General features: G+C 35.6%; 1 protein-coding gene, 1 non-coding gene and 1 pseudogene across 4 annotated transcripts; 1 reads left to right on the forward strand and 2 right to left on the reverse strand.

The window, feature by feature from the left end:
* Positions 1-1320: 1320 nt before the first annotated feature.
* Positions 1321-4575, forward strand: LOC105421074 (pentatricopeptide repeat-containing protein At3g12770 pseudogene; annotated as a pseudogene). Its single transcript, XR_016053745.1, has one exon. The product of XR_016053745.1 is annotated as a pentatricopeptide repeat-containing protein At3g12770 pseudogene (transcript).
* Positions 4576-5354: 779 nt separating this feature from the next.
* Positions 5355-11147, reverse strand: LOC18439446 (Acyl-CoA N-acyltransferases (NAT) superfamily protein). Of its 2 annotated transcripts, XM_088864273.1 has the most exons (11): positions 10693-10769; positions 9668-9797; positions 8867-8990; positions 7909-8122; positions 7552-7604; positions 7055-7091; positions 6677-6742; positions 6437-6541; positions 6205-6361; positions 5743-5819; positions 5355-5657 (listed from the first exon to the last, which is right to left on the reverse strand). In XM_088864273.1, exons 3-11 carry the CDS (start codon positions 8914-8916, stop codon positions 5592-5594), a joined length of 825 nt encoding a protein of 274 aa, XP_088720399.1. In that variant the 5' UTR covers positions 8917-8990; positions 9668-9797; positions 10693-10769; the 3' UTR covers positions 5355-5591. The 2 variants fall into 2 exon arrangements, with proteins under 2 accessions (XP_088720399.1, XP_006849673.2); XM_006849610.4 differs by lacking the exon at positions 8867-8990 and having other exon boundaries at positions 5450-5657; positions 10693-11147.
* A 1669-nt stretch (positions 11148-12816) lies between these two features.
* Positions 12817-12889, reverse strand: TRNAA-AGC (transfer RNA alanine (anticodon AGC)). Its single transcript has one exon. It is a non-coding gene; the product is annotated as a tRNA-Ala (tRNA).
* Between the last annotated feature and the right edge of the window lie 1000 nt (positions 12890-13889).

Raw genomic sequence — 13889 nt, forward strand, 5'->3', positions numbered from 1 at the left:
ACACATCTACCGGTGAGTCATCCAACTCACCAAACACTTTATTTATAAGAAAAGGGAAATGGTTTAATGTGGGCTGGACTGCATGTCTACATGTGTGGTTCAGAAAGTGTAAAGCATCCATCTTAAAGATGGATGCAAGTAGGCGTTCCATCTAAAACGGATTTAGATGGAAACTAACGGTTCAAATGTTTTCTTACTAGAATTATTATTTTGAGTTTTTTTAAAAAAATTATTTTGTATATTCATGATCTCCATGTTAGATATTACATCTCTTTAAAAATCAAGTCTCAAAATCCATCTCAAAAATAAATTTATTAAGAGGCCCACATTTCTACATTTGCGGGCTTGGCTGCATAGAAACCAGGTCCATAAGAAAATGCCTTTGAGTGGCTTCTATATATTAGTAGGTATACTAATGCTCCTACCTTAGCATATTGTAGACTCACTCCCTCGGGCAAAGTACTAGGTGGGTAAGATTTTTTTTTTATCCAAAATTTGAGGAACCATCTAAATATCATTAGGTAATATATTAAAAAAAAAAAGTTTTGAAATTTTAGTTTCTTAACACTTACATCTCACCCTTTAAAAATGGTTTTTATTCAATCTTGAAACGATTTTTGTCTTTGAAACCCATAGAGAATGCAATTTGATTTTTTTTTTTATATTGAGTATAGCATAGGGGTGGAAGAGTTCACATCGCTAAAATTTGAAGTCGTAAAATTGTTCCTAAATTGGGTTTTGCCTAAGGGAATAAATGGGCAGTATGTTCCCTCAAGAGCATGACAGTTTTGGATTTGTAAACTCTAATAGCAGATGATTCGCCATCTTCTACTCATATTATTCATTTAATTATTCATTTAGAGTGAGCACTTGGCATTGAGAATATAGAGAGCAAAATGTCGGACTAGGATTTGAGAGCATAGTCCTTAATAAAGCAAAATGCGGGAAGATGATTAGTGTAATCGAATCCAAATAATTAGAAAAAGTTTATGATGATAATGCTCAACATTGAAGCTTAGCTCCCTATTACATTAAAAGAACTGCTAATTAGTAAAAGAAAATTCCATTATTCAAAAGCTTCAACCCTTTCTCCCTCGCATAAACCATAGATTTTTCATTGGCCAGAACTCGAGAGTTCAAGAAGACACCTATTTTATTCAATTTCCTTTCAAATCTCTCAAGAGGGCAATTCTCTTGATAAGTTGGCAAAGATTGAATCCTCTTTTAATGGCCTCACACTATGGAGTGGTGATAAGGTCCTCTCCTTGTGGTCTCTCCCCATTATGGGAGGCAGGGCAACCCATAGATGAAGAATGATAGTATATTTGATCAAGTAATTAAAGAAAAACTAAAAATTGGGACAATTGTGTTCTTCACGATCACCTGGTTCCCAATCTCGTCCCGACTTTGTCAATTTTGAGTACCGTGATTTGAGATCACTATTGAAGGGTTAAAGTCTTAAGAGACAACTGGTTCCGATCTCGCGGCGCCGACTTTGTCAATTTTGAGTTTGGTGATTTGAAATCACTATTAAAGGTTTAAAGTCTCAAGAGAACAATAGTGAGTCGTTTTAAATGAGGTTTTTTTATGCATCTCCACATACATATTACTAACATGTTTTCTCATGACATTGATTGTTGGGACTTGATGTAAACTAAAGGCGCCCTTTGTACAGCCACCATTATTTGCAAGGCTATAAGTTGTTTGCTAAAAAATCAGATAGCCATTGTTGCCTAACAAATATGATTAATGTTTTCCCTATTAGAATGCCCTTGTTCTCGTGTGAGAAAAATTATATTCTCCATAAAGTTTCCGTACCAAACACAGGAAATAAAACAGGACCCTGTACTATGCTCCTTAGGGGTTATACTGTAGCTGTCATCATCAGAGAATATGTACAGAGACATTCCAATATACCAGGTTCTCTTGGTTCTTTCCCCATGTGACATCATCTTAAATTGTACTCTCTGTTATGAGCTTTATTGCTTTCTGTGTCATTCTCTAATCTCATGTCCTCTTTTCCTTTGTATTATGATTCTTACCATGTGACTAATCAATCAACTTGGGTGTGTATTTTCTCACTGTGGCTGACACTTAATTGTGTACTCTCTCTCATTCATGTTTCCAAATTCATCTCTCTCTTGAAACCAAACTCATGTGGTAGACTTTAGGCTCCATCTGATTTCTCTCCATGGTCCAAACTCCAATACCCCAGCTTTGAGGGGTCATGGACCAACTCTTTCTCAGTCCTCAAACCAACATTTACCCAAACACTTCACCCAATGAAATGGCATATGCCCTCAACCTCATCAAAAGCCTTTTACCCATCCTTCCCTCTCTCTCTAAAGCCCCAATAAGACTCTCATCTCTTACCTCTTTCTCTCTCTTCTCTCCTCCTCTCTACATTAGCCACCTATCTTCTGTCACCTACAACTCCATCTTTGACAATTGCACCAACCTCAGAGAACTTAAACAACTCCATGCTCACATTTACACAAGTGGGCTTCTGCAAAACCTCTCTCTAGCCACCAAGCTCATAACCGTGATCCATTTTCTCTCTCATGACATGGTGTACGCTCGAAGAGTGTTTGATACAATGCCTGAGAGAGATGTCTTTTCATGGAACACCATTATCAGGTGTTACTCGGATGTTGGTCCTTGTCAACAGGCTTTAGTTCTGTATACAGAGATGCATCAATCTGGTTTTCTTCCTGATCACTTCACGTTCCCTTTTGTAGTGAGGTCGTGTGCCGTTATATCAGCTTTCAGAGAGGGAAAAGGAATACATTGTAACATAATTAAACATGGGTTTGATTTGGATGTGTTTGTTCAGACTTCTTTAGTGGCCATGTACTCTCAAGCTGGTGAGCTTGAGAATTCATGGTTGATATTCAACCAAATTCCGGCCAAGAACACTATGAGTTGGACAGCAATGGTCGCTGGAAAGGCCCAAAATGGGTTTTTCCGGCAAGCTTTAGAGGTATTTTATCAGATGACCGTCTCTGGTTCAAGACCCAATTCAATTACTTTAGTAAGTGTCCTTCCTGCTTGTGCCAACTTAGAGGATTTCAACCTTGGTAAATCCATTCATGGGTGGGCAATAAAGCTCGGATTGGGCTCTGATGTTTCTCTCACTAACTCTTTGATCGCATTGTACGCCAAATGCAAGGACCTTGCGACTTCTCGCTCTCTTTTCAATGGAATGAGAGAGAAGACTTTGGTCTCCTGGAATGCGATGATTGCTGCCTATGAACGAAACGAGTCCTCTAGTGAAGCACTCAAGCTATTTCGAAGGATGCAAAATGAGAAGATGGTGTATGACTACATAACACTTGTCAGTGTACTATCAGCTTGTGCCAATTTAGGTGCACTAAATACTGGAAGATGGGTTCATGAGCTAATTGATCGAAACGGATTATATGATAACATTGCTATACAAAATGCTCTTCTAGATATGTATGCAAAGTGTGGGAGTCTGGAATTGGCTCGTGAAGTCTTCAATAAACTAAGCCCAAAGAGCATAGTTTCATGGACCGCCATTATAGGTGCCTATGCTCAACATGGACAAGGAGAAGAGGCACTAGGGTTATTTAGAAAGATGCAAGAAGAGGGTGTGAAGCCAAATGCCATTACATTCACTGCAATTTTAACGGCTTGTAACCATTCAGGCCTAGTAGAAGAAGGAAAAGAGTATTTCTACAGCATGAGAAGGGACCACAGTATCGAGCCTCGGCTCGAGCATTGTGCTTGCATGGTGGACCTATTTGGTCGAGCAGGCTCATTGGTTGAAGCCTATGGGTTTGTTAAGAATATGGGAATTGAGCCTGATCTTGGGGTATGGGGGGCCTTGCTTGGGGCTTGTAAGATTCACAAGAATGTTGAAATGGCTGAGATTGTGGCTGAGCATTTGTTCAGTAAGGATCCTCAAACTGTTACATATTATGTCCTCATGTCAAATATTTATGCAGAGGCTGGTAGATGGGAAGAGGTCGCAAGATTGAAGAAACTAATAAAGGAGAAGCAATTGAAGAAGATACCTGGTTGGAGCTTGGTTGAGATAAATAGAAGGTTCCATACATTCCTATCAGGACCTAGATTATGCCCTTCATAAGAGTACCATAATGAATAAGTTGAAATTCTTTTGTTTATTTATGTCAGTATCATGGGGTAAGACAAAGTCCCTATCTGTGCAATAATTTGAACCTGGTTACACAAACCATCATGTACCCAATAACCAAAAGACAAGGCCAAAAGAAAATGTCCCCAAAATACCATGTTCATCAGGAGATGATTGGGAATGCCTTGTATACCTGTAGGCATAGAAACAAATGATAATAGAAATTTGATTTATCTCTTCTACACTGATCGCTGTTTCTATTCCTTGAGTTTTCCTTTGGAAATTCTGCTGAAACGTGAATGAGAGTCCAATTAACCGCCCATCTTTCAAGTTGAAGTGATCAAGAATTTGGCTATGCTTTGAAAAACAATTACTGCTGAGCCTAATGCAAAAGAAAAAATATCTCTTTGTAAGTTGTACACTTGTATTGCTTTTATTATACATGGTTAGTCAAGGAATTTCTCATCCTTTTCTCTCTTTAATGATAATTACCAAGTTGTACACTTGTATTGCTTTTATTATACATGGTTAGTCAGGGAATTTCTCATCCTTTTCTCACTTTAATGATAATGACATTGGGGTTCTGTTCATTATGTACCCCGTACATGTATACATGTGTAGTAATAAATTTTTAAGGATCTCAATGATATATTTCCAATTGATGTTATAGAATTTTGAAGATGTTGACATGGAATTATAGATGGTAAATCGTTTCATGCGGCTAGCCCACTAGCCCACATGAAACCTCTACTGTCCTAACTCAGATGCACAGTGGATATTGCAGTGTGTCCCTGCCATCTCCACCATCCAACTAAGTTGGACAGTGGAGGTTCCATGCGGGGTACCCCACATAAAAACTGTGTCCATTATAGATATCCTGATATATTCACTAGTAAGGTATTAAAATTCTGAGTGTCCCAAGTTTTAAAATACTGCATGAATGTATGGTGACACTGTATAGGAATCCTATACAATGTTTTAGCATCAGTGGGCTACAAGTTTGTTTTTAGTGACAAAGAAACCTTACCACCAATCTTTTGGATCTGTTGGCTGTGCCTCTAAGGGGTATGCAATAACAAACTCGTCACGGGAGTATCACACGGTATATATTGGCAATAGATACAAAATGTTTGAGAGTAGTTTATTCATTTCTTTTCTATTTTAATCTCATGTTTATTTAATGGGTGTCAAGTACGTGTATTATGATTATTGCAAAATCTTGAAAAGCCCAAACTTATGCACAAAGAAAGAGATTCATGAAGCTGTTGCTGGGTTCATTTTCCTCTACAACACAACAAATGGGAGAGAGAGAGGTATCCAGTTCATGGTGAAGATGAGGAACCATTTTTCTCTTACTTAAATGACTTTATCAGTGTATTTGTATCATATCTTCAGTTCAGGTGAAATCTTGATCATATGAAAGATTTTATTGAAGGCCCAACTGTCAATGAAATCTTGTCTGTACAGCACAAAATCACATCTTGAAGCATAATAGATAATTTCTCTCCATTGATAAATTAGGGAATTCCTCTTCAACCATCTGTAAAAGAGCAGAAGCTGATTTGGTCAGTATGAAGGATAAACAACCTAGAGTAGAAACTGTCATATTCTAAGTACATCAAGACCTGGAATCCTATCTTCTCATATAATTTTTGCGCAGGTTTGTTATCTTTGTCTACATGCACAAATATCTGATCCACGCCTGTCACATGAAACTCAAAAGTGAGCTCTCTCTCAAGCACGGTGCACAAAATTACAAATCGAAATATAAACACAACCATACAAGGAAAAAGCATTTCATGGTCCAATGGCAAGGTCATCAACATCTGAGGAAATGGAGGATGGTGATCTATAGGAGAACGGCCCAGAGTGGTTGCTGCCTGAACAGGACAAGACCCCTACTGCGGATACCACTCTCTCTCCATGACCATCTATCACTGTGTTAGATGGTGATGACCAATGACCGATAAGACCATGGAACCTTAGCCATTGGAAAATAGGATACTTTGGCACGTCTCTCTCTCTCTCTCTCTCTCTCTCTCTCTCTCATATGATACTATATAATCTATGAGAGTGATAAATGAAACCAGAAGCCTTGGCTGCATCTATGGCCAAATAGAGCATATTGCTTGCTATTCCTTGACGACGTGCAAACTTGGCTACACATAAATTTGAGACATATCCATATCTCTCTTGATTATATCCTCCATGCAGGCACGTTGATATACATGTCCTCGTTGTCCCCTGAAAATGGTACTCAGTCAATTGTCTTCGATGAAGAAACCTTCTCAAAACCAATAAGTTTGGTTCCGAACTTACTCCTGGAAAATTTCTTCCTCTTAATAGATGCTGAATGCTCATGTCAAGAGTCCCCAAAATGCTGTTCAGTACCATACGCTTCACATTATTTTCTTCTTTTTTGACCTAGTTTTTTCCCCAAATTCCAAGAATAAGAGTTCATTGTACTATACTCAACAAGTTGTGTCTAAATATAAATTCCATTTGCAAATTAAAGAAAAATATAGAATGGAAATCAGGTTCTTAAGGTTCACGCCATACCCCAACAATACAGTAGCACTTTTGGGTTTGCTGCCCAGCACATCGCTGTTTCAATGCACTGAACTCCTATACAGATAGAAAAAGTAGAGAGATACATGTGTATATGAGTTGTCACAACCGATTGCTAACAATTTGTCAAGATACAAATTCAAGAAGCTTAGACAGGAAATCGAATTTGCATTCTGAGTGCTGTATGCTCAAGTTTGTATGACTGGAATATGTTAGAATATTTGATTATGCATCCATGAAAAAAGAGGTAAGACTGCAGATTTCTAGTATTTATTGTGAAATGACAGTATGGAGTATATTTTCAATTCTATATTTAGATGAATCTGTAGTTGTACTTGGTAGAACTTGTAGAAATTAGAATCCTCTTACCTGCTCTGCGAACTTCCTCTTGTAACTATCAATGTACCTGTGGAACAAAGGCAACTAAATTTAGTGTTGAGTAATTTCACAATCACTCTATCTAGAAAAGAGGCATAGTCATAGTTTTAATAAGTTATTTGATTAATGTGATTTTTATGCAAAAATAAATGAACAAGCAAAACAAAAAAAATTATATTCAGGCAAACAAAAAAGAGTATTTTCCTTTCAAAAAAAGGACAGGATTTAAGCACATTGCCATGCTTTCCAAGTTGTCAGTTTGTTTCTGTAAAATATTTGATATGCACAAGGGTAGCACTTGAATGGATGACATCCTAGGTGCTAAATTTCAGTAGGCTACAAGGACTCTCTCTCTCTCTCTCTCTCCCAAACACACACACACACACACACACACACACATTTATAACCAAAGATGAGTCTTATGAGTATGCTTGCAATCAAACTAGGCACCAACTTTCAATGGGAAAAAGGGTCAAGTTAACTCTAACCGCACATAGAGTTGGCTCTCCCAATGGCTCTCAGCCCTCAACCACGCCGCTGTCTAGAATGCACAAGAAGCACAGAAGACAGAGTTTGAGAGAATTTTCATGGAAAGCCAGAACATGGTTTAAGAAGCCAAAAAGGAATGCATATCATAATCCAACGGCATATGGTTTACAATACTCCACAGGGCCATCTACCATCCATTCTCGACGGTGGAGGTTAATCATGACAGTGCCATTCTAGACATTCACCAAGGCCACCTTCTGTCATGGAAACTATGGTGGATATCCCTTTGGAGTACTGTATGCTGTACTCCATTTCATGATGGTATGCTTCGACGAAGTTCTGATTGCAGTACTGACCCAATATTCTTCATCTACCATGGCTTCTCTCGCAACATAACTGCCAAAAACCCTAATATGCTTGCCTCCATAGTTCTCATTTGCAGGTTGAAGCTTTTCAAAATGAAGATCAGATGGTTGTCTACTTTCTAATTGAGGGTCCATAGAGATATGAAGCTGCTGAGAGATGTCTTTGCATTGAGCATTAATCTTTCTCAAGAACATGGCATTAGTCCTGTAAATTCAGTGTAAAAAGTGATCAAAATTAGCACTGTTAAAAAAAATTAGTTCTAAGTATTGCATATTTAAATGGCCTTAAGTTTGAGAGAACCATCCAACTAAACAGTTCGTAATCTGTAATTATATTTGAATAAGTCACCACATAAGGCTTGGAGTTTGCAACCAAAAGTGAAGCCACACCTCAAAACTCCTTCAGAAAATGTAACTCAGGCATTGAAAAACCATCAATTGATCCTCTCGACCTTGACAATTACGGATCCAAAAAGAAATGTATTTCACGCCAAAAAAATAGTGTATTTTGTAACACATTATCTGGACCATTTATGTGTTTACAAATCCGCTGGATGTCGACTATCTTTGGAGCTTCAAAATCTATTATCAAGGGCCAAAATAGTTTTGCAGGCCATCAGAGGGGCTTCGGCACTAGAATCACATTTTCCGGCGGGCCTATTGAGATGCTACATTACTTATTAACTTAAAGCCTGGGCGTTATGCTAACCACACCTTATATGTAAATAGCACATTAACAGTTCATAATGATGGTCTTAGTTTTGAGAGAATATATCCAATTAAACCATTCATAATGCTCTTTAGTTTGAAAGAGAACCTATGAAGTGACTTGACATAATTTCGTATCATTCAAGTTGGACCAACCACCTGTTTTCTCCAACTCATAAAATAGAAACGAAAAGAATGCATTAAAATGAGTTTTGTGGGGTTAAATGTAGAAGTTTAGCACCTTAAGCAGATCCATTTCCATGTTTTGGTTTCATTGTTTCTCCTTCTCATTGGAGGCAGTTTCGTTTCATAAACTTGTAATGTGCTCCTTGCTTGGTTCTCAGCAAACAGAGAAGAAATAATGCCTTCAGCAGATTGAGATTCTCATCATCTCATGCATAAATGTGTTATCATGAAAAAATATGTGTGTGAGAGAGAGAGAGAGTTCCATTCTCAAATTCAATGATAGAAACTTGTGTGTGCATGTGCGTGTGTGTGTGAGAGAGAGAGAGAGAGGGAGAGGACATAGCTACAATTTGAACAATATGCTCAGTATAAACATCAGCCATAGATTCCTTGGTTTAGTATGGCCTCTCTAAAGTATTACTTGTCAGTGTAGCATAGTGTTACATTTGCTACATGTTAGGCGAAATCCAACTCATTTCGTCCGTGAGCCCCTACTTTCTTATGTAACTCTGCTCGATTGACATAGGGGGCGAGGCAAGATAGACGGATCCTATCTTGACTTGGGCGGGACTTGCCCTGCTACGACGGGCTGAAGAACTGACTAACAAATACAAGGTCAGGGAAAATTTTCCAAAAATACTATTTTTTTAAAACTCAAAATCTATTTGTTTGTCCAGATTCATGATTGCCGTGATCGATATTATTGACCCTGAAATTTTTAAATCTGAAATCCATCTTGGAGATGATTACTGAGGGCCGACGCATATAAACTGGTATGTTTGCTGACACACCAAAACCTCATCCTAAAGTAATTATCCATGAATCAAAGTCTCAAACATCAGAAGACTAAACGCACTTAGTAGCTGACGAACGGCCGGGATGGAAGGGATTCCTTGTTATCTGCTGGCACTGCACCATGTGGCATGTGATAGCAGCCATGAAGCTTCGATCCGATGGTTTGCAAGACTATTCACATGAATTATTCTCTGGAAAAATCAAATCCAAAACAACATAAAAAGTTCAGGTAAAAAATGAACACCCAAATATTTCAGAGAAAAACACAGAATGTATCAGAGAAAAAAGAGATGAAATGATTAAAACTAGTGATTAAAATTAGATACAGATATGAAAGTCAAAATTCACCATGGGATTGACATATATAAAATGACAAATATAGATCAGATTAGTGATTAAAATTAGATACAGATATGAAATTCAAAATTCACCATGGGATTGACATATATAAAATGACAAAAATATAGATCAGATCACAAGATAAAATAAAACTAATTGAGACAAACTACTAAATCAGGAAATTCCTGATAATTAAAATTTTAAATATACAAATCATTCAACTGGAAAAATTTTACGAAAATTTGACCATAAACATCAGCCAAAAAAAACCAATAATTGAACAGTAATTAATTCTGAAAAGGATGCCTTCAAAAATTTGCATATATAAAATTTGGATTGGAAAATTCGAGGAAATCCAAGAATATTAGCCAATTAGGACAAATTAAACTATTAAACTTCTTAAAACCAAAAGGAAAACCAGAATTGAATTCCTAAAAATAACTTAAAGGACTCACAATTCTTCAGAACAAACTCTACGTCTGAAAAAATTCCATCCATAACATTTCAGAAAATAACTAAATATTCAATTCAATCAATCGAGAGAAACCCAGAAAATCAAATTCTAAATTCTAAAATATTGGGTCGATTTCATTGAGTGAAATCACTCATAAAAACCCACAACAGGAAACAATTCAACCAGTTTTCCCAGAAACTCATATCCGGTCCTAAATAATACAGAAGAAAAAAACCAATACATAAAATTGAAATTCCGAAATAACAAAATTAATGGGGGTCATGAAAATTTACCTAAAAATTCCAAATTCTTGAATTCTTGAATCAATTGCACGATTTAGCCTAAAAAAGCTTTCGCCTTTGAGCATACCCTATAAACATATATGGAGGCCTCTCAGTCTTGTGATTTTAAATTTTTACCCGCTTTTTTAATTCAATTTTTGCAGTTTTTTATTGTAAAATAAAAAAGTTGGAGTTTACTTAGGTGTCTGGTTTGCTTGTCTGGACAGTACGGAACGGATAAGGCCACTTAAATTTCGGCGAGAATTTCGGGAGACGAAATATCCTGAGAAGTTCAGAAAACGAAGAATCAGACGAACGAAAATTCCGGTTTTTTGCTTTGAGGAAGATGTCCCTCTGCTGGCAGGTATTTACCCAGTGAAAAATATATAAATAAACATTTATAAATAAAAAATTTACAATTGTTTTTATCCACTGGATTTGTTACGAGTTAGTCATTGAACTAGACTTATAGTATAGAAAAAAAATGATAATAAAATATTAATCGGAATTTTTCGATAATTATTCAGGTTGTCGATCAGGACAATGGACCTACATACCGGACTCAGGTACAAGGTTGTGTCTGACTTATGAACCCAAATGGTCAGCAGGTGCTAACAGTGTTCGAAACTACTACTCAAGCCCTATGCTCAACCCGAGTCTAATTAGTACTGTAGCAACAAAAATATATTAAAAAAATAAAAACAAAATATAAAAAAAACCAAAAAAAAGAAATTTGTATTTAAAGTAAAATTAAATAAAATATAAAAATAGCAAAAAAATATTTGAAAAACGATTTTTTAATTGAGGTATTTTTTAAAAAAAATTAAAAATAAGAAAATATAAAACTAAATATTTATGGCCAAATGCATTATATACTATGAAACTATTGATTTTTAATACAAAGAGGTCACAATCACTTTTAACCATTAAATGTGAAATCAAATAGATAAAAATATCTTGCAACATTCAAAAAATTTTATTTTAGACTTTGTGCCAAACAAAAACACATCCTCAACCATCGAATTTAAAATGTAATGGTTAGTGATGACTGACATCATTGTTTCAAAAATAAATAATCTCATTATATACACTGTCACCGCCCAAATACATACCGAACTTTACTAAAATGATAGAAAACTTAAAATAAAATATAAATTACAAATAGATTTTTTATTTTTTTAAAAAAATTAATATCTCTAGGTGGACCCATTTCAGGCCCGAAGTCCTAATAACTTGACCAAGGCCGAGCTGAGTCGGCCGGTTTTTCATACAATGGCTGCTAATCATCAGTGGCTAACTGCTAAAGCCCAGCATCCAGCTTTCAAAAAACCTAAAAAACGAAAAAGGGAGAGCAACCTGGTTTGCAAGGAACCGGTTTCCGATTAACGCAGCGGTTTTCAGGTCGGATCCGGTTTTATGACACAAGTTTGAGGGATGTCAGAAGCATGTGACAGTACCAAACTCTTACTTCTCCACCGTCCATTTTGGCTTAAGAACCAACCTTATTATTTGTGTCAGTTTCTGGAGACTCCTTCACAAGAAAAAAAGCAGTCGTTCAATGGAATAACGGCTGCAGCCTGTTATAACATAACATAAACCATATGACAGTTTTATAAGTACAGGAAGTTAATAAAATGATAAAAAATAGCACGCAAGTACTCAAAGTTAATAAAATGATATTAAAAAAAAAAAAACAAGAGGACTTTTTAAACATAACATAAACCATATGACAGTTTAATAAGTACACAAAGGTAAATAAATGACAAAAATAGCACACAACTACTCAAAGTTAGTAAAATGATTTTTTTTTTTTTTTAAAAAGCAAGATAACTTGAAACATAACATAAACCATATGACAGTTTTATAAGTACACAAAGGTAATAAAATGATAAAAATAGCACATAACTACTCAAAGTTAATAAAATGATTTTTTTTTTTTAAAAAAGAGCTAGAGATAACTTTAAACATAACATAAACCATATGACAGTTTTATAAGTACACAAACGTAAATAAAATGATAAAAACAGCACATAAACTCATAGTTAATAAAATGACAAAACAAAAACAAAAAAAAACAAAAAACAAGAAACAAGAAAAAAGACAAAAGACAAAAGACAAAAAAAAAGCTTTATAGGATGGAGATGCGGGGTATCGATCCCCGTACCTCTCGCATGCTAAGCGAGCGCTCTACCATCTGAGCTACATCCCCTACTTCAAAGGCATTGCAGAAAAATTATTAAAAACTATAACTTACTTTTCCTCTTTTTTAACTAATTAACCTTCATTCTCTCTAATCAAAACAGACTTTGGCCCCTTATGTTAGTCCTTGTTATCAAATTTTAGACGTCCTTAAAACACCTGGTTATTTCACCATTTTTTTTGTTGGGGGGAATATATCAAATTATGTCTAATTCAGCAATTCCGACTCATGTTCATGGGATGTTTTTTATTTTTTAAAAAATAATAAAATATTAAATAATTTATTACTTGGGACTAATTTTCCTTCTTTTTTATTTATTCATTCTACCAAATCTCACCTAATACCCCAACCTACTTTGTGCTTATTTTCTCTTGAATTAACTTTGCACAAGAAACCGTCCAAAATCTCAAAACCTATAAAGACTTGTTGGGATTGTATACAATGAGACCATTTACTTTTGATACAAGGTAGTCACAATTAATTACAATCATATGTTGTGAACTTTGATGGCTTGGATGTGTCACAAAATTCAAGAAATTCTATTTTGAAATTTGAGCTTGTTCAAAAGAATAATTACAGCCCCAAATTTCACATCTAATGGTCAAGATTAATGTGACCAGCTGATACTAAAGGTAAATGGTCTCATTCTATACTTTCCCTAAAAGCTTTGTTATATGTACGTTGCCATTTAAGACTCTTTGGGTATTTTTGTTTAAGAAATTTATCAAATTATCTATATGATAATACTGTGCCCATATCTTTTGATTTAATTTCAAAATATCCATAAAAAACACATGCTCTTAAGTTAGAATAGTTCGAAATAGGTAAAATATTGAATAGTTCATCTTTTAAGGATATTTTAATTAATTTGTCTTTTTATTTCAATTACTTCTTGTTAAATCAATAAATTACCATCATATCTTACAATCCTATGATTGAATTTGGGCTATTGGGTCCATCACACACATATAATATTCAATTAGACAAGTGGGGATTGTCGGATCCCGGG

The sequence above is a fragment of the Amborella trichopoda genome, chromosome 4 (assembly GCF_054954075.1).
Source record: "Amborella trichopoda isolate Santa Cruz 75 chromosome 4, AtrichopodaSantaCruz75HAP2 v2.0, whole genome shotgun sequence".
In the NCBI taxonomy this organism is placed as follows: domain Eukaryota; kingdom Viridiplantae; phylum Streptophyta; class Magnoliopsida; order Amborellales; family Amborellaceae; genus Amborella; species Amborella trichopoda.